Raw genomic sequence first — 18,153 nt, forward strand, 5'->3', positions numbered from 1 at the left:
GACCGTCTGCCCCACGGACTGTCCACAAAAAATAATTGTGGACCATCTGCCTTTAAGAAATAATTTCTCGGCCTGAAAACATGTTTCTGTCTATGTATAGCTGACCGTCCGCCACCTAGGACCAGACCGTCCGCCCCATGCGGACTGTCCGCCGAAAACACCTATGGACCGTCCGTGATTGAGACATAATTTCTCAGCCCAAGGACATGTTTCTGTCTAAGTTTAGTTGACCGTCCGCCACCTAGGGCCGGACCGTCCGCCCTTATACAGTTAGACCACTTTCAGAACAAGTTTTTCTTCTTATTTCTTTCACTTTCTCAAACTAAGTTAATGAGTAGAGAAGAACTCCCCCTACATATGTGCATATATTCTGATTCCATTAATTTCACATATGCACAGATATAGAGATTTTGGCGGAGACTCCCCTACAAAATTGAAACCGAGGATACAAGAGAGAATATAATTGAAATCCATGAAAAGGTTAGCCTCACATTTCCACAAACACTAGAACAAGAAACAAATAAGAAATAAAGCGCATAAACATACTTCAACACGAATTACACCAAAGTTTTAGTGCTAAGCGAATTATTACAAACTAAAGTCCATGCAAACATAAATGCAAATGTCCATTACATGAGCTTCCCTGCAACTGATCCATCACTCCAAGTCTCCAAACCTTCTCCCCCCTTGGCATCAAGTACCAAAAGAGGCTAGTCATCCTGTGGCACCGGCGGAGGAGGATAATAAGGCTGATGAGGATAGAACTTAGGGGAGGTGCTGGAGCTGGAAATATGTTGTAGAAATGATCACTGAAACTCGAGAAGCTGGATGACAAAGTATTAAAGTCATTCTCTAGTTTATACTGCCGCTCCTCAACCTGCTGACGCTGCTCAGTTATGTCCAAGTCACTGAATCTAGCATCCAAGACCTCAATATCACTGTGAAGACCCTCTTGAACGTGTTGTAGCCTAATCATGATGGGCTCATACATAGTAGAGTGGATATGCTGCCCAAAAGCCACAAAACGGTTATCAATCTGCTGATGAACGTTTTGCTGCATATTCTAAAAGTTTGTCACTATTTGTTGCCCAAATGCCTCAAGGTGTGAACTGAGCCCCTGCTGCATATGCTGGAAGTTCTCATTCATGTTCTGTTGCATGGTGGCAAAGTAAGGGTCAAAATAACCAGGTGGAGGTACCCACTATGACTGCATAGGGGAAGGAGGAGGAGGCATAGCCTGAGCATCATCATCCTGAGCTGGAGCCTCTCCCATATATCACATGTCTCCTTCATCTTGAACTCCTCCAACATCCGGGAAAAGAGTCAAGTCCCTTTCAACAAAAATTTTATCATTCTTATAAGGCTTGAAGGGAGTGTGAACCACCTCACAAGGACCTCGGAACCTAGTTTTTTCTTTGATAAGTGCCATGATATATGGAGCAAAGTATATATTTATCTCAAAGTTGACCTTTTTATCAGCAATTTGATCCATGATCAACCTAACCACATCAAACTTTTGACCAACCATCACATGGCGAACAAAGTTCGTATGATAGCCCACAAAACCATCCTTATATCCACTCTTAGGCAGTATTGTTACTCTAGCAATCTTGATATGACAGCCGGATGGTGCCTAAGACCATTGATCTTGCCATACATTCTAGAGATACCCGTCCTAGTGGGCTCATAATACTGAGTTATGGCATCAAGCTCTAGTGGATTCTCATCAACCATATTAAAGTTTTGATGATCAGTGAGAAAATTATAATTTAATTGACTGACAACAGCAAACTCAACAAAGGTGGCCTCATATTTTCTTTTACCTGTCATCCACTCCGATTTATCTTCCTCAAAATTAATCTCTACTGTAGCATGGAATTGACGAATGATGGTGTCATTCTAATCACATCTATGCTCAAGAAATTTCCTTAAGCCAATAGCTTCGAATTTAGCAACTATTTCAGTCATCACGGGTTGTTGAGCCATATAATGGAAATCTACGGTTTGGTGCTTAAAGACTGTCTTACTCAGCAAATGACCAAAGAAGACATCCTCTTGTACCTGAGTGTAGAAGAAGAGATTTGAAGTGTCACGAGGAAGAATGTATTGATAAGAAGTTCTTTCTCTTGAATATGTATCCATTGTCCACCTCCTCTTAGAAGCAGTATGTGACAGCACATCAATGATCTCATCCACATCACCCCCTTGATTCATCTCATCATCCTCATCATTAACTGAAGGAGCTACTGAAGATTCCACCTCAATACCACTGGGCTCATAGTCATCATCCCTTGAGTCATCATTCCTTGAATCACCCTCATCATCCACTCTTGACCTTTTAGAAGAACTTCGCCTTTTAAGCTTGCTTGCCAAAGCCTTAGTGATACGACGAGCACGATCACTGTCAAGAACACGTGCACACGATTCATATGAATAATTGAATAAGCAATAAGTCCCTTAGATGCCACGGTTCTCACTATGGTCACTAATGACCTGCGAACACTCCGCCAGAGAAGGGCGAACGGTCCGCAGGTCATCACGAGACCACAATGAGGAACCGTGGGTTCCAATATTGCAACCCTTAGATCTTCAATTATAAACAAAATCAACCGGCCAAATTCCGAACATATCTTCTCCATGCCTTCAGAAATCAATCCCCCAAACTTACAACACAAAACCATGGATGAATCTTAAATCCCCCACCAAACCCTAACCACTTTCATCCTTTGAAATCCAAGAAAACCAAGAAAAAATTTGATGAAATATCGTCCGATCATGATGAAGAATCTTGCGGAGAGTCTGAGAATTTGCACGGATGGTGTAGGGAAGCCTCCAAAATCTTGCCCTAGGTGAGGGGTCCTTTTCTTTGTTTGAAGGAGGAAAGGAGAGATGTGATCTGTTTGACTCGTGTGAGGAAGGAGAAAGGCCTGGCCCTTTAGATAACTTCCTGTCCGACTGCCGCAGACGGTCTGCGCAAGGGGGCGCGGACGGTTCGCTGGGTAACTCTGCCCTCTGCATTTTTCAGTCTCTGACTCAGCTTAGCGGACGATCCGCCGCTATCCGGCGGACGGTCTAAGGGGTCCGAACAATCCGCCAATTAGGATTCGGACGGTCCGCTGGGTAACTCTGCCCCTCTGAAAAATGCAGTCTCTAACTCAGCTTAGTGGACGGTCCACCTCTATCCGGCGGATGGTCCAAGGGGTTCGGACAATCTACCAATTAGGACTCGAACAGTCCGCCATTCGTATCCAGAAACCTTTCCGCCATGCCCCGTGAGGCGGAACGTCCACCAGTCCACTGTTTTTCACGAAAATGAGTGTAACGGCTATTTTTGGAAGGGAGGCTTATAAATACCCCACCCCCGCACATGGGTGATCCTAGATCCTACGACATGCCACCAAAATTTTGGCTGAATTTCCCCTATTTTTTTATGCAATCCATACACGAAAGTGAGTTAAATTCTTAACCTCAATACAACATGTTCAAACATACAAATATATGCCACATTCATAATGAAAGTCTACAAAGTTCATAATGAAAGTACACAAAATCCATAATGAAAGTCCATAATAGTACATATACACAATAGTTTGTAATGAAATTATGGTACGCCCGCTCCAACCTTGTGTGCGGAACCCTAACCTGGTCCCAAAGGTACACCCACGTAGGCTGTTGTCTAGGAGGCTGACCTAGGAACCACTCACGACAAGACAGAACCTCGGGACAGCCAATTGGTAGACGCGCCCACATCCACAACTGCAGCAGGTACACGCATCCACCAAGTGACGCTGAGGACGCAAACCGATGACACACCTCGCATAGCTGCCGGTACAGAAAACCCAACACTACAGAGCCCCAGCTGTACTGACCCATCTGGTCCCAGTCGGTGAGGCAGTGGATCCACATCCATTACGCAGTGTCACCCGTGGCATCGGGGAAGAGAACATAGGCAAAGAGGTGTAGGATCCAGGCCCTGCAGTAGTTCCCAATTGTCTGCTCATCTGCATCCTCAGGGCACTGTGCAAACTGTTGCCGCAATTAGGAGATTAGAACACCAGAAGTGCGAGCACCTTGCTCATCAACCTCACGCCCAAGGAAGGCCGCTACGTTCTCTCCAACCATCTGACCTGCACGACCCAGTCACTACGTTGCTGCGAATCGTCAGACCTAGCATCTTCTGACAGTCCTCGAGCGTAACTGTCATCTCTCCGAATGGCAAGTGAAAGGTATGAGTCTCAGGCCGCCATCTACATTTTAGACAAAGGAAGATTACATGTCAAATAGGCTAGGGCATGAACAATAGGCTATGAATGGACGCAATGATTGAAGATAGTACCTATCAACCAACGTTGTTATGGCCGCTAAGTTGAACTTGGGCAACCCACGACGAACCTGAAATGAGATGACATCTAGGCCAGCAGCTTGCAACAAAGAAGTGTACCGGTCGTCATACCTACCCTCCCGCTATGAGACATCCTTGGTGGGCCTGGTCGTACACCGGGTTGAGTAGGTGGAATTGCGCCATCCAACAAAAAATCAATGAAATATAAATTCAGTATGCAGTGAAACATAAACTTATAAATGTACAAATAATTGACACAATTGCAAGCATAAATTGAGACATGCATAATTAATTGAATGAATATGACATATATGAAATAATGAAAAGAACCACAACTCGCACCTCACTAATTTGCCAATGGCAAGTGCGTGAATTGTGGCCCAGTCTACCGCACTTGCTGCACTCATTCTGCTCGGGGTCAGTAAGAAATGGGGTTGCTCTACCACGCCTTGTTCTTCTAGGTATCTGATCCATAACCATCCTATGCCTCATCCTCTTCCTTGATCCACGCTTGTTCCAACGGTAAGCTAGATCCGCAATGTACTTTGGCCCATCATATGGAGGCCACTCTCTAGGGTCCCGGAAAGGCACGAAGCGGGGGCTCCATGTGTGCACAAGCGTGTCTGCACTGAACTCGTGAGGTATCATGCTCTCGATATCAAAGTTGCGATGCATAGCTGCTACCACCAAATGAGAACATAGAAAGTGATATTGCCTTGGTTTACCACAAGTGCATGTGAAATCTCGGAGGACTACCACATGCATCCTCGACTCTCGGACCTTGCCGTCAGACGTTGTGCCACCCCTCTGCTCCACCTGATAATTCCCTGTGCCGAGGTCAAAACATATAACCTCATGTGTGGCCGCCCTTTCTTTTGCCTTGTCTAGGTGTTCCTTTGGTTTGGGAGGTCATTTCTCTCCAACACTCTATAACTTCAATGCATAGGCGTGTCTATCGTTGAACCAAGTGTAGAAGGTGAATTGAACGATTGCGTTCACGGGCATAGCACGTATCCCTAATAACAACTTATTGAATGACTCCACCATGTTGCTGCACTGAAACTCGTACCTCCATCCACCGACGTCGTAAGCTCTTGTCCATTTCTCCAAATCCTTCATCAAACCTGAGAGTCATTGTCTACCTTTTGCATTTGTTGTGGTCCTGACCTGCTCCAACTTCCGCTAAAAGTACCTATCCTCAAGCTGCCGAGCAGCATCTTGGAACAGCTCAAAGTTATCCTTCACACCATCCTTCCGGAGTAGATTCTCGGCAAGGTGCCGAGTACACCAATGATGGTGCAAAGGTGCATACCCCTCTATCTGCTCTCGCATGGCATTAAGTATGCCCTGGTGCGTATCAGATATGATGCCAACCTCTCTGCCAGGCCCAACCACATGTAACCAGACTAGCCTCAAGAACCATCCCCAACTGTCATTGTTCTCCCTCTCAACCAATGCAAATACCAAAGGAACCAAGTTGTTGTTCACGTCACAGGATATGGCTATAAGAAGTATGCCCCTGTATTTGCCAATCAGAACGTACCATCAATGGAGAAGATGGGACGACAGTGCCTAAAGGCCTTGACACACTGAGGGAAGCACCAGAAAGAACGGAAGAATATCTGCCTCATGTCCTTCCATTCATTTGGTTTTGGGATGTACTCATAATGCATGCATGAATTCACCACTTTGATTGCATTGAAAAGTACCGGCAGCTGCTCATACCCAGCCTCCCAGTCCCCATATATCATCTTCCATGCTCGTTGCTTAGCCCTCAAAGCTTTACCATAACTTATCACATAACCTCCATACAACTCCTCAACAGTCCTGATAATTGTCCTAATCTTCATGTTGGGTTCTAACTACAGTATCGCCATCAACCGTTTGGCAATGAGGGTTGATGTCAACTGCGGATGCTTCATTCTAAGCTCATGGTCAGCACAATTGTGTGGCCCCACAACTTTTGTGATATTCCACTTCCCGGTTACCTTTTGCTTCTTTGCACAAACCCTCCATGGGCAGCTTTCCTTCTCACACACAACTATGTAACGACGCTCCGCATATGAATGCAACACCTTGTAAGGTCTCTTTCGTATCATTACAAATGCATGCAACTACCTCTTCAATGCAGGGAGGTTCTTGAAAACCCTACCCTTCTCAATTACCATGCTAGGGCCGACCTTAGGAGCTTCTAGGAACTTATCATCATGTCCTTCTGCACACGCCTGATCGGAATGGGCAAGATCGCCGAACTCTTGAACTCTTAAATCATGGCGGTTGGGAAAGATACGCCTGAACATCTCAACATCACTCTTTGCCATCTCTCCAATAGGACAATCATCATCAGATGCAAGATCCATTCCCATCTCATATGCATCCGAATCATTCATAATTTCGACACTATTGGAGTCACGGAATCCATCTCCACAGTGCACTTGCGCAGCAACTGGTGGCACATCCACATTGTTAAGAATGTCTCCTGCAACATAAGTACAAATATGAGGAAAGAAGAAAAAAATGGATGTAATAAAGGGGGTGAGCTCACAACCAGCGTGCGGATAAGATACTCACTCGGATGATTCTGTGTTAACGGAATCTCATGAGGAGGATCTGCCACAGCATCAAGAATCCGACAAGCATCTCCAACTACCTCATTGGGGGCAGATTCAGCATCGGGAACCGTAGGTGCAACCTCCACGTCCATAACAGGTTCCGGGACGGGAGGGTCGAAGTGTGCATGTTGACCCATTGGTGGGGAAAACTGACGAGGGATGGGATCAACTGACACCCGACGCACAACCACGTCCAAACTTTGGAACTAGCACTTCATAACCGATCTCACATACTTCTCCCACTGGTCCGCACACCAAATTGGGATCATCTTTTTAGGAGTTTGGGAGGGGTAACTAGGTGAAGTACACCCACAACTACGACGCCATCATCTCCATGGCAATGTAGCTCCTCCCAAGCCCTTCTAACCAACTCACTGAATGAAGGCTTCTCATCGAATAACACAGCCACACTTTGCATCTCAACAAGCTCAACATATTCATAATGATCTCTCTCCACGGTGCCTCCATGATAAATACTAACTAGGTTGTCCATCTAGTTCATACACATAATAACGCAAAATTCCTTTAGTCCAACATAACTTTGTAACTGCAATTCACTAATACTGCTAACTAACTATGTAACTAAGTATATAACTATTTAACTAACTACCATACTAACTACATAACTTTGTAAAGAAAATTAGATGTGAAGAAAATTCTATCTAACTATCTATCTAACTATTATACCTACCTAACAGGACAAGGAAGCAGCTAGGGGCGGCGGGCTGGCACGGCAGCTAGGTAGAGGAGTAGCGGGTGGCCACGGCGGGGCGGCGGCCGGGTGCGCGGAGGAGCGGCGGCCGGCCGCGGCAGGGCGGCGTGGAGGAGCGGTGGGCCGGCGCGGCGGGCGGCCATGGCGGGGCGGCGTGGAGGAGCGGTGGGCCGGCGCGACGGGTGCGTGGAGGAGCGGCGGGCGGCCGGGGATGAGCGGTGGGCAACAACGGGTGTGTAGGAGCGGTGGTCGGACGGGGAAATGGCTAATGGCAGAAATAAAACTTGGGCTGGTCCTATGTAACCAAGCTTGGCACCATCATTCTTGGCGTCAAGCTTGGTGTCATGTCAGCATCCACATCAGCAGCTACGCAACGATCTAGGCGCTAGCGGCTCTGGCGCCAAGGCGTGTATGCTTTGCGCCAGGTCCATATTTCGAAATGTTTCCATGGAAAAAGACAAAAAAAAAACAAAAAAGTCGGTCAAGAACCCTCACCTCAGCGGGGGCCATGCTTGGACGGAGGAGACGCGACGGCAGCAGCAGCCCCATCCATCTCTAGTCTTTTGTGGATCCCGGGCTCGCTGGTCTCGCCGCTGCGCCTTCACGCGGCCGCGACGACGGCATTGTCCTCGTCCTCAAGTCTCGGGCTCGGCAACGCCACCTCCTGACTCAAAGGTGCCGGTGCTTCACATCGACGGGGCATGGCATCATTGGCCCCCGTCAAGATGCACACCCGCCCTTCCTGTTCCGGCTCCTCCTGACCATGGCACTGGTGGCAACATCAAAATCCGGGTTCGTTCTCTCTACTGCAGGTTCTCAATATTGATTATTGGAGCGTGTTATTTAAGCTGAAGAAATCGAATCAAGTTTCTGAAGCTATATTCCTTACCAGCTAGCAAATAATGCCTTCATATTCGATTGCTATGTATACATGTGCTGGTCAATATCACTGGTATTTGTTAAGACTGGTATCACCGGTTTCTGAAGCTATATTCCTTACCAGCTAGCACATTACTGTTTTCATATTAAGACTGTTGATAAAGAAATAAGTTCATCGAAATTACTTCTTGTCAGACCTTATTTTCATAGTTTTTAATGGTACCATGCTAGACTTAATTAATTTAAAGGTATATGATATTTGTTTAGTGGGAACAAATTGTAGGAATGGATGTCATTGACAACAAGAAGTTGCAGATTTAGTGGTTCCATGGTCTTAAGGTAACGCACATCACTTGTTATTCAAATGCCACCACCGGCAAGAGAAATCGTTTTTTTTTTGTCTTTCTTTAGGTGGTGATTGTGTTGCTTTCTCAGCCACAGTTTAAGAGCTCTTGGAGGGACAGTGAGTGAGGATCTGAACCAACAGTCAGCGAGGGCCTGAACCAACAGTGAGCAAGGGCCTGAACCAGCAGCAGCTTACAGTTATACCAATTGAACAATGCTACTTGCTATCGAAACATATTAGGGTAACAAGTTATCTGAATTATTATGCAGTTGACATATCCATGATGACTGGCACCTTCCTACAGCATTCATCTAGAGGCGAGGATAATAGATGCCGCCCAGAGGTTTTTATTATATTTTTTTTTCAAATAAATTTGAGATATAGGCTAAGCTTGTTGGTTCTTAAGTGGAAAATAGATCTTAATTACATAATTTTCTTCTAGGTAATATAGAAATAATTAAATAAAAAAATGTGATTCTCTCCTTTTGTATGCAATACAATGCAAACAACATGATGGAGAAATTGACAGTTTGGTGGCAATTGCTTATGTAAATCAAGTGGGTAATAGACAGAGTAGTTGGAAATCCAACCAGCTTCTTTGAAGGCATATGTGCGCAAGCCTGCTTGCTTGATGAATTGGCTCTGGTGTCCATTTGTTGGGTGTGCAGGGATGCGGTTTCGTATTCATATATGGTGAATTAAGTTGAAGGCATGAATCTGCTTTCCTAATGCATGAATCAACTTTCTGTGCAAGTTGTGGTCACTTGCTGATTGAGTTTTCTTAAATTTATCTAGAACATAGCCCTCCAATCGAGGAGCTAATCAACACAGAAGTGGTGTGCTATGATTCAAACAGCTCCTCACATGTGAGGACCATCCACAACTCCGGGTGTGGGAATAATGTCACTGGTGAATTATATTGTGTACTTTATTTGCTCTTCGGTGTCAGGTTTGCAATATATACCTTATTGTTTTTTACTGCAGTGTGAGACTGCGTAGGCACTCACCAACAGTGCATCAGGCCATCAAAGAACACAATTGATCGGAATCAAGTTTGTTAACTGGTAAGCTAATCGTCATCTGCCATTTGTGTTATTGTACCATATGTTTGCAGGACAATCTGATGGGCCTGTTGCCAATTTTCACAATTCTGTTACAAAGTCTATTACAAATGAGACATTATATTCTGAATGAAGGCCTATGGTAGCTACTACTTAATTTATGTTTACTGGAAATCTATACGACTTCTTTTGAATAAAAAGGCAGCATGAAATTATATCAACCTGGGCTGGTGAGGGAAAGGGAGGAGAGAATAACAGAGCTATTCATAAAACTGAGGAAGAGGCATTATAAAAGAAAATTATGGAGAGTGGAGAAGGGAAGGGAAAGCGGAGAGAGGGAGATAGGGTTAAGACTGAACTTTAGTGACTGCTTGCACTTGTTACCATTGATATGATGAAATGCGAAAAATTAGTGTATAGATGCGTTTGTGGCTGTATGAATACCCATGACCAAAAAAAAAAATGCTACACTTTTGTATGCTTGGCATACTCCTTCATATTGTTTGTCACATGTCATGTATTTCACAGCTGTGCAGGCACTGGTATTCCTACTTAAGAATTGTCCATATCAGAACTTTAATTGTTATCCTGTAACATATAGCCTGTGCGTGCCGCACGGACATTGTTACTAAGTACCTGATGATGATTAATGAAAATTTACAACCTTGCACAAGTGCTTCGAAATTAGTAAATTTTGTTACACTACTGCTCATCTTGAAGTTATCTTTTCCATTTTAGAATTTCAGGGCTTTTGAGTTTTGACCCTGAAGCACCATTAATATCGACCAAAGCGAGCCCAGGTTCCTCCGAAGGAGGTACAACTTCAGCGCAGCACTAAAAAAAATATATAGGAGCTACTCCTTCCCACATGTGCTATGCTATTTAACAAACCCGGGATCGTCACGGCCTTTGTAGTTTGCTTTGCTCCACATTCTTTTCTGCTCATCAAAACTGCCAACAAGAGCAGACTGCTTCTTGGTAGCAACCAGCTTCGCAAGCTCTGTGTAATAAGTGTCTGAATGGAGACGATCTAATACCTTCACTAGCTTTCCATTTGTCTCGTCAAGAATAGTTTGGCCATCCATGCTGACATGACCGGAGCCAACACTGATGGCCTTTTCAGTGATCGAGTAATTTAGATGCGACTGCTGAACCAGGAACATCGAGCCAAGGACCTCCCCAAGGAACATATCCTGCAAATTGTGGAGAAAGAAAAGGAGACATCACAAAGGTTGCTACTATCGAGCCTGTGATTTAATTGAGCACTGATCAAATAAAAGGCATAGCAGACATAGATACTTTCGTGTTTATTGGCACTGAATAATGCGACAATGTTTGCATATGAATGGAGGATTCTGAATGCTTTGTTATGCTAGATGACAATCAGTAAGATTTCCTGTGAATTATTCACCATGTATATAACAATACTATGTCTGGTTATTGACTGATATTTCTTGTGCACTAGTCCTATGTCAGTTAGAACAGAACTGTAAAGCCAACTTACAATGTGACTGTACGCCTGGTGGTTCTTTTGCAGCTTCTTCATCAACAGCAGCAACCGGTACACAAATGACGATTCAGGAGTCTTTTCAGCTCCGCGTAGTGATCTTAGGACTTTTCCGAAAGAAGACACCTGGCGCTGAGCTCTCAGAGGAATGACAGTGATGTCTAAGCCAGATTCTACAACTGTCTTGGCAGATTTAGGGTCAAGAAAGAAATTGAACTCAGCAAACTTATTTGATGGCACAGTAAATAGATTGCCTTCTTCTCCTTCGCCATCAACCAAATGAGTGCCGACTATATAAACTTTCTGTGCCCAATGAAAAATGAAGGCCATACAAAACTTGCAAGTTATTCTTCAAACAATATCACTGGGAAGCTATAATTATATAGTTCACAAGCTTTCGGAACTAGCTTACTAACCTCAATCATTGATTTTGCCTTTGTGTCGGATAAAATGATGTTAGCGATGTTTGTGAGAGGACCATTTGTCAGGACGGTTATCTTCTCAGTTGGTCCAAGCTCTGCTATAACTTGTTGCCAAACTTCGAACGCCAATGGTTGTCTCATCTCAGGGTGAGCAGTGTCCCTTGGAGTCCCATATTTCATTGATTTTTCTGCTGTGTACCTGTTTAAAAGAGATGGAAATAGATATTTCATTTTCTACATCTACTCATACTTTACATGTTCACCCTTCATCCTATTCTGATATTCAGGAATCTGAATAAACCTGTACCTCTATGCATACAAATCATTTTTTAGTATCCGCATATCTGTGATAGATGTTGTTGAAGCAATTCATTTGTACCTTCTGGGGCTTCTGGGCAACATCCGGGCTAGTCCAAAAAGTGTGTCAGCGTCAAGACCACCCCCAGAACCATGTGGTATGGCCTTGACGTATTCACAGCCAAGCTCAGGGGCTCCTAATGCAGTGATACTACCAAGTCCTACTGGAATGTCATCGCGACCCATCATATGAAGAACATCATAGATAACATCTATTGTTGCAGGATTTGACCAGCCATTGCCACTTACCAGTATCCCCTGTATATGGAAGCACACATATATAAAACTTTTTACTATATTATTTTGCTTTAAGTTTTTTCATGAATTTATCAGAAAGGAAGATAAGGACACATGATTCTGACCTTGAGGTCAATTGCTTCTATATTTGCTTTCAGGAGGCACAAGAGAGCAATAAAATCACCTGGACTCATGTCCATGTCGAATATGACAGGCATTCCTCTAATCCGATTTCTGAAGTCAGGTTTGTACATAACCTCTTTATAGTGGGGGAACTGGTTGGTGAAGTTGAAGCGGCCAGAGCATGCAGGACGATTCATAACCTGCATGAGATTATGGGAAAGGACTTCTTAGAAACAGAGTAACAGACATGTGCTGACTGCAAGGAATCTTTTTTTGCTCCATTCATCTTAACCCCCATATCACTTTATCAACTAATACATCACATCTGCATTGCTCAATGCTCATCTAATCATCTTAGATTGAGCATCTCTTGGTGGTCCTGAGAACTTAATCCCAACATTGCACAACAATATCTTTAATCAGAATAGAATAAACTTTACATCCCATAACTCCTTTTGGAGTTCGTCGATGTGGCTTCAATAACCAATAGAACTTACGATGAGTGCAAATGTAAGGCTTCTCCTCTGTCATCTTAAGCATGCATCAAGAGCAACAAATTTATCATGTATAGATTCAGGTCCATGACATGAATCAGAATTTTTCTTAATAATCTTCCGCCACTATTTTTGTAGACATGTTGCAATATCTAAACAGGTAATAGCAACTTAAAATGGCATACATGAGTGTGAAAAGGCAGAATCTTTAAACAAAATTAAACCAGTACTAGACAAACAAATACCTCAAGGAAGTTGTTGAAAAACTCTCTATCAAGAGGACTGCTTGCATTTCTATTAGATTTTGCCTTCATCGCAACAAGTGCTGCAACCGAGTCAGGACCTTGCACTTCTTTTGTGTATCCATCCTGGTAAATATTCAGGCCCATCATGTTAAATATCATCATGACTCCCAACTCTACATGATTATAAATGCATATAAATCTTTATTAAATCTCAAATTTGTAGTTACCCATATATGAGCAACGGGTTACTATGTTTATGTAACATATTTCCATTTTCCGAATTAAAGTTACCTACCTGGCATTTCCCTTTAATGCTCCCCTTCATAACACAAAATGGATCGTTTAGTCCAGTCAGAACATGACCACTATGTACACCACCCTCCAGTAAGTTGAATTTTGGCCTCGCACGTCCATCGAAGAATGGATTTGATCCATCACGAACACCATATGGTTCATTAGATGTAACAACAGTTATGTTCATCACTTCCATCTCAGCAAAATCATTCTCACCATCTGGCCTCTCACCATTGCGCATAATCGAGAGTGCCACACCAGTCATGAAGGAATCCCACATAAAGTAATTCTGCAATCATCTAAAATGAATGAAGCTAAACCAACAAACAGTGGATGTGTCCAGAAAACAACATAACTTACTGTGTAGAATTGATTGTCGAACCAAGTATCCCGAGCAATCTTCAGAGATTGGAAGCAGTACTTCGCCTCATAAGTGCTCTGCTTTTGCTCAAAGGCCCTAAAGAAGTTCTCAGTGATTGGTATAGTGTTAGTTGCATCAAGAGGCACAAGGGTGATAGGAATACCAGAATGAAACACCTGTTAAACCAAATAAAGAGATAAGCTTCAGAAGCTAAAATCTGATTACAGGAAAAAAGCTGTGTGCAGGCAAGGCACCTGATATGCAGCAAAAGGATCCCCAAATATGTTGAACTCAGCATACGGATCTTTGGTGTAAGCCGTAAACATGTTACCGTGATCTTCACATTGTTGACGCACACACGAGATGCTGCTCTTGGGGCAGCAGCCAGTGGGATTGTGTGATCGTACACCACCACCCATCATGTAAATGTGCTCCACATTTTTCTTCAGATGTGGGTTGCTCATGAGGAAAAGTGCAAAGTTCGTGTGTGTCCCCATTAGGAAGGCGGTCGTTGGCCCGGCAGATATGGTGTCAATCATCATCTGTTGCGTAGTTGGTTGTTGAACAGGGAAGTATCTCCGGTTGCCCTGATTCAATAACCAAAAAGTAGTAGAGAAATCATAATGATTTATGGTCTGTCTTTCTGAACTACCCTACAACAAAATTTGGTGATCATGAATGAATCATTCTATGTACCTGAGGCAGAAATGCTCGTCTGATTCCATAATTTGTGTTGACATCCAACCGGCCATTTCCCCCCTGCGGAATCGTTTGTCGGTACCGACAACCCCCCACTGTTGACATTTCCTGGAAAAATAGTCATAGAAAACTACTGAAAAACTGAAGTCCCTGGCAAAAATGGCAATCTAGTATTCTGAGTGAAGAGTTGGCAAGGAGAATTGGCAAGAGAGCAAGGTTCCAGAGGAAAGAAAAAGGGTATTGTTTAGACGGCATAGTCTACTGCACCTGCTCAATTATCGCGAAATAACCACCAACATCGGGATAAACCCTACCATCATCTGATATACCACCGTCCCCTCCGACACCAACTGCTATGTCATCTCGCCCCATCATGTAGAGTAGATCATACACATGGTTAACAGCATGGCCAGCATCAGCCCAAGAGTTTGCACTGATAGTGATAGCCTGCATCAAGTGTAACACTAACAAATTAATTTCTATACTCTGGATTGGGACAATAGAACAGAAGAAACAATGCATTCCTGCTGAGCTCAGAGCCTAATGCTCTATATAATACGCACGATTTTGAAAAAATTAAACATATTTGGTTTCTTTTTCTTAGGAACTGCAATCATGTAAGTATGTAACATCTTCCATTCAGACCAAAGTATCGAACTGTATTATTTTTGGAGAAGAATGCTTTTATCCTACACATAAATGTTGGGACTACTAGCAGCATTATATTAGTATAGGTTGACAGAAGATGATTTAGGTATTTAAAGGCACGAATCAAACAAAGAATCGCACAGGGCGCACAGAACAACTCGCTCCGGCATTTCACCGAGTACTTTCTGAGCGCTCAGCGAATCAATGATACGACACTACCGAGAAGGAGAGAACAAACCACCGTTGCTAAGACGCTCCACCTTCTAAAGATCGTCGCCAAGCAGCCAGCTGCTTGGCGTCGAGATGCTCATCGGCTGGAAATGAAAGCACCCGCACGGCAAGAAGCGGCAGCGGGAGCACGTAGGCCCGCACGCCATCGCACCGTCCGCACCGGCGCCGCCCGTGTCACGGACTCCCAACGGCCGACCGCGAGGAGAACTGGCCATCGGGGCATCTCAACCTTACCGCCGGTTAAACCGGCGAAATTTCAGCACCACACTTTCAAAAAATCGTAACTAATTCCTATAAACTTAAAAAATCGTAACTAATTCATATAAGCTTAGATGAAAATAAACTTTATATGAAAATTGTAGATACCGATGATATCTACAACTTTGTAGTTCAAACTTTTTTATTTGGTATCATCTTGGTGCTCAAATAATCAACACAAGTTTCAGATCTAAAATTCAAATTTTAGATTTGAAACTGGGCAGCACACATTTAAAAAATCATAGAACTTGGATAGAGATAAATTTTACATAAAAATTGTAGCTCTCGATGATTTTTACAATTTTGTAGTTCAAACTATTTTCATTTGATGCCATCTTGATGCTCAAATAATCAACACAAGTTTCAGATTTAAAATTAAATTTTAGATATGAAACTTTTATCATTATTTAAGCACCAAGATGGATCCAAATGAAAAAAGTTTAAACTACAAAGTTGTAAATATTATCTAAAGCTATAATTTTTATATAAATTTTATCTCCATCCGAATTCATATGAATTAGTTATGATTTTTTGAAGATGTGTTGCCTAGGGAAGGTAAATTCTGCCAGTTCAATTGGCGGTAGGTTGCTACAGTGCACTTTCCGCCATTTCATTTAGCTATAGCCATTTCAAATGGAGGTATAGGTATAGATTTGTAATTTTTTTATTAGGATATATATTTTTGCAAAATACTAAAATAAAAAAATATAAAAATAAAAAAGGCAACAGAGGCATATGTTCAATCCCAAGAATATAACGGGAACAGAGGAGTAACCAAAGATAAGAGCCCGATATCGTGGACAAAGAAAGAATGTTTGTGACGTGAGCATAATGCTCTAAGCAATAATAAACTGTGGTAAAAGAAAATTGTGGTCTTTCTTGCCAAGCGCGTGTGAGATGGCATTTTCTTGAAAGGAACAAGAGTATTTCCTATAAAAAGAAGGAAGCATTTTTCAGTCCACCGATATCCGGATGCTCATGTATGCTTCCGCTCCATTTGTAGCGGCAAAGAAAAGCTGCAATAATACCTAGCTATAGTTAGCTCCCTAACTCTATAAGCTGGGAGAGGACGCTTGGTGGGTTGCCATAATCTGAGACATAGTCATGTTCGAATCAGCCATAATAAGCAGTAGCAGCTGAGCTGTTCAGCCAGCTTTTTTTTCTTTTAGCTCCCTCTGTTTTTACTGTTCAAATAAGCAGCTGCAGCTTATTTGAAGCTCAACCGAACACCCCCTATATATACTACCTCCGTCCACAGGTACATGACGTTTAGGGGTATATATTTATGGACGATGGAACATGACGTTTAGGGGTATATATTTATGGACGATGGAGGGAATATTTGTTTTAGATCAGACTACACAAGCTAGATTATATAATCTGATGTGAAGAACATGGATGTGAAACAAACAGGACCTCATACAAAATATCAATACTGTTTTTTCTTTTTCCTTTTGCTTGAACCGGTAGTTATAGGGCACTATCACTGCTACTTTCTAGGGTCAAACATTTCTGTCCTTTGAACTGAGTGAACCGTACCGACAACTTTTTTTAAAAAAAAATCTTTAAAGACCGAAACCTGCCTAAAAATCAGCCTCCTCATTGGGCCACGTCATCGAGCTACCACAGCTGTCCATTCATAAATCAACTGTGCTCGGGCGTCTCTCGGGTTTCTTCGCGACCCTTCGCGCCACGCATGGATCGGAGCAGGGATGCGATCGGCCGGTGACACAAGCGATTTCGTTCCCTCCCCGTCTCCTGAGGAGACGAATGTCGAACGGCTCGTCCGGACAGCCTTCGCAGAGAGCCGCATCGCATCGGCGGCGCCGTCGCATGAGGAGACAGAGGCCGGCAGCCGCGTGGGGGTCTCGCCGACAATGACAAGCTCTGCGTCAGCGCTTGCCAGGACATCGCTGAGGTGCGCGACTCAGTGCTAAGCGCGGACACCGGGGAGGTGCATAGCGGATCGAGAGTGGGTGCGCGCCGAGCAGGGCCCTGGAGACCCTTCACAGACTCCAAGCATGAGCATCATGGACGGGATGAAGGGAGACAGCTCACTGGCGTCGTCCACTTGAAACGGATGTGGCAGCAATGGTGGCTGGTGGCGACGAGATCCCAAGTTCCAGCCATTCATGTGATGGATTCGCACAGCGAGAAGCTTTCAAATGGATATATTAGGCCTGGTTTGATTCACTGACTTAAATTTAAGCACCCGTCACATCGAATGTTTAGATACTAAATAGGAGTATTAAACGTAGACTATTTACAAAACCGATTACATAAGTGGAGGCTAAACGGCGAGACGAATCTATTAAGTCTAATTAG

At 43.5% G+C, this 18,153-nt stretch overlaps 1 protein-coding gene and 1 long non-coding RNA gene across 14 annotated transcripts in view; one reads left to right on the top strand and one right to left on the bottom strand.

Moving 5' to 3' along the window:
* The first annotated feature begins 8,183 nt into the window (after positions 1 to 8,183).
* On the top strand, positions 8,184 to 11,624 carry LOC111256639. Of its 9 annotated transcripts, none has more exons than XR_002676765.1 (4): positions 8,184 to 8,458; positions 8,813 to 8,884; positions 8,981 to 9,955; positions 10,691 to 10,786. It is a non-coding gene; the product is annotated as an uncharacterized LOC111256639 (long non-coding RNA). The 9 variants fall into 9 exon arrangements; XR_002676764.1 differs by having other exon boundaries at positions 8,829 to 8,884; XR_002676768.1 differs by lacking the exons at positions 8,184 to 8,458; positions 10,691 to 10,786 and adding an exon at positions 11,490 to 11,624 and having other exon boundaries at positions 8,474 to 8,884; positions 8,981 to 9,800; positions 9,876 to 9,955.
* The window catches only part of LOC101778777, a 10,083-nt gene continuing 2,566 nt past the window's right edge, over positions 10,637 to 18,153 (bottom strand). The window contains exons 2-12 of one of the 5 annotated variants that reach the window (XM_004963720.3): positions 14,959 to 15,138; positions 14,689 to 14,799; positions 14,247 to 14,579; positions 13,992 to 14,168; positions 13,633 to 13,920; positions 13,338 to 13,460; positions 12,601 to 12,798; positions 12,261 to 12,496; positions 11,876 to 12,080; positions 11,457 to 11,762; positions 10,637 to 11,145 (exon numbers count right to left, since the gene is read on the bottom strand). In XM_004963720.3, coding sequence (XP_004963777.2) covers positions 10,831 to 11,145; positions 11,457 to 11,762; positions 11,876 to 12,080; positions 12,261 to 12,496; positions 12,601 to 12,798; positions 13,338 to 13,460; positions 13,633 to 13,920; positions 13,992 to 14,168; positions 14,247 to 14,579; positions 14,689 to 14,799; positions 14,959 to 15,138 — 2,472 coding nt within the window. In that variant the 3' untranslated portion in view covers positions 10,637 to 10,830. Of the gene's footprint in view, positions 11,146 to 11,456; positions 11,763 to 11,875; positions 12,081 to 12,188; positions 12,497 to 12,600; positions 12,799 to 13,337; positions 13,511 to 13,632; positions 13,931 to 13,991; positions 14,169 to 14,246; positions 14,580 to 14,688; positions 14,800 to 14,958; positions 15,139 to 18,153 lie in introns of those variants that run through there. The other 4 variants (XR_002676761.1, XR_002676760.1, XM_022824914.1 and 1 more) reach the window with 4 other exon arrangements.

This window comes from Setaria italica, chromosome III (assembly GCF_000263155.2).
Source record: "Setaria italica strain Yugu1 chromosome III, Setaria_italica_v2.0, whole genome shotgun sequence".
In the NCBI taxonomy this organism is placed as follows: domain Eukaryota; kingdom Viridiplantae; phylum Streptophyta; class Magnoliopsida; order Poales; family Poaceae; genus Setaria; species Setaria italica.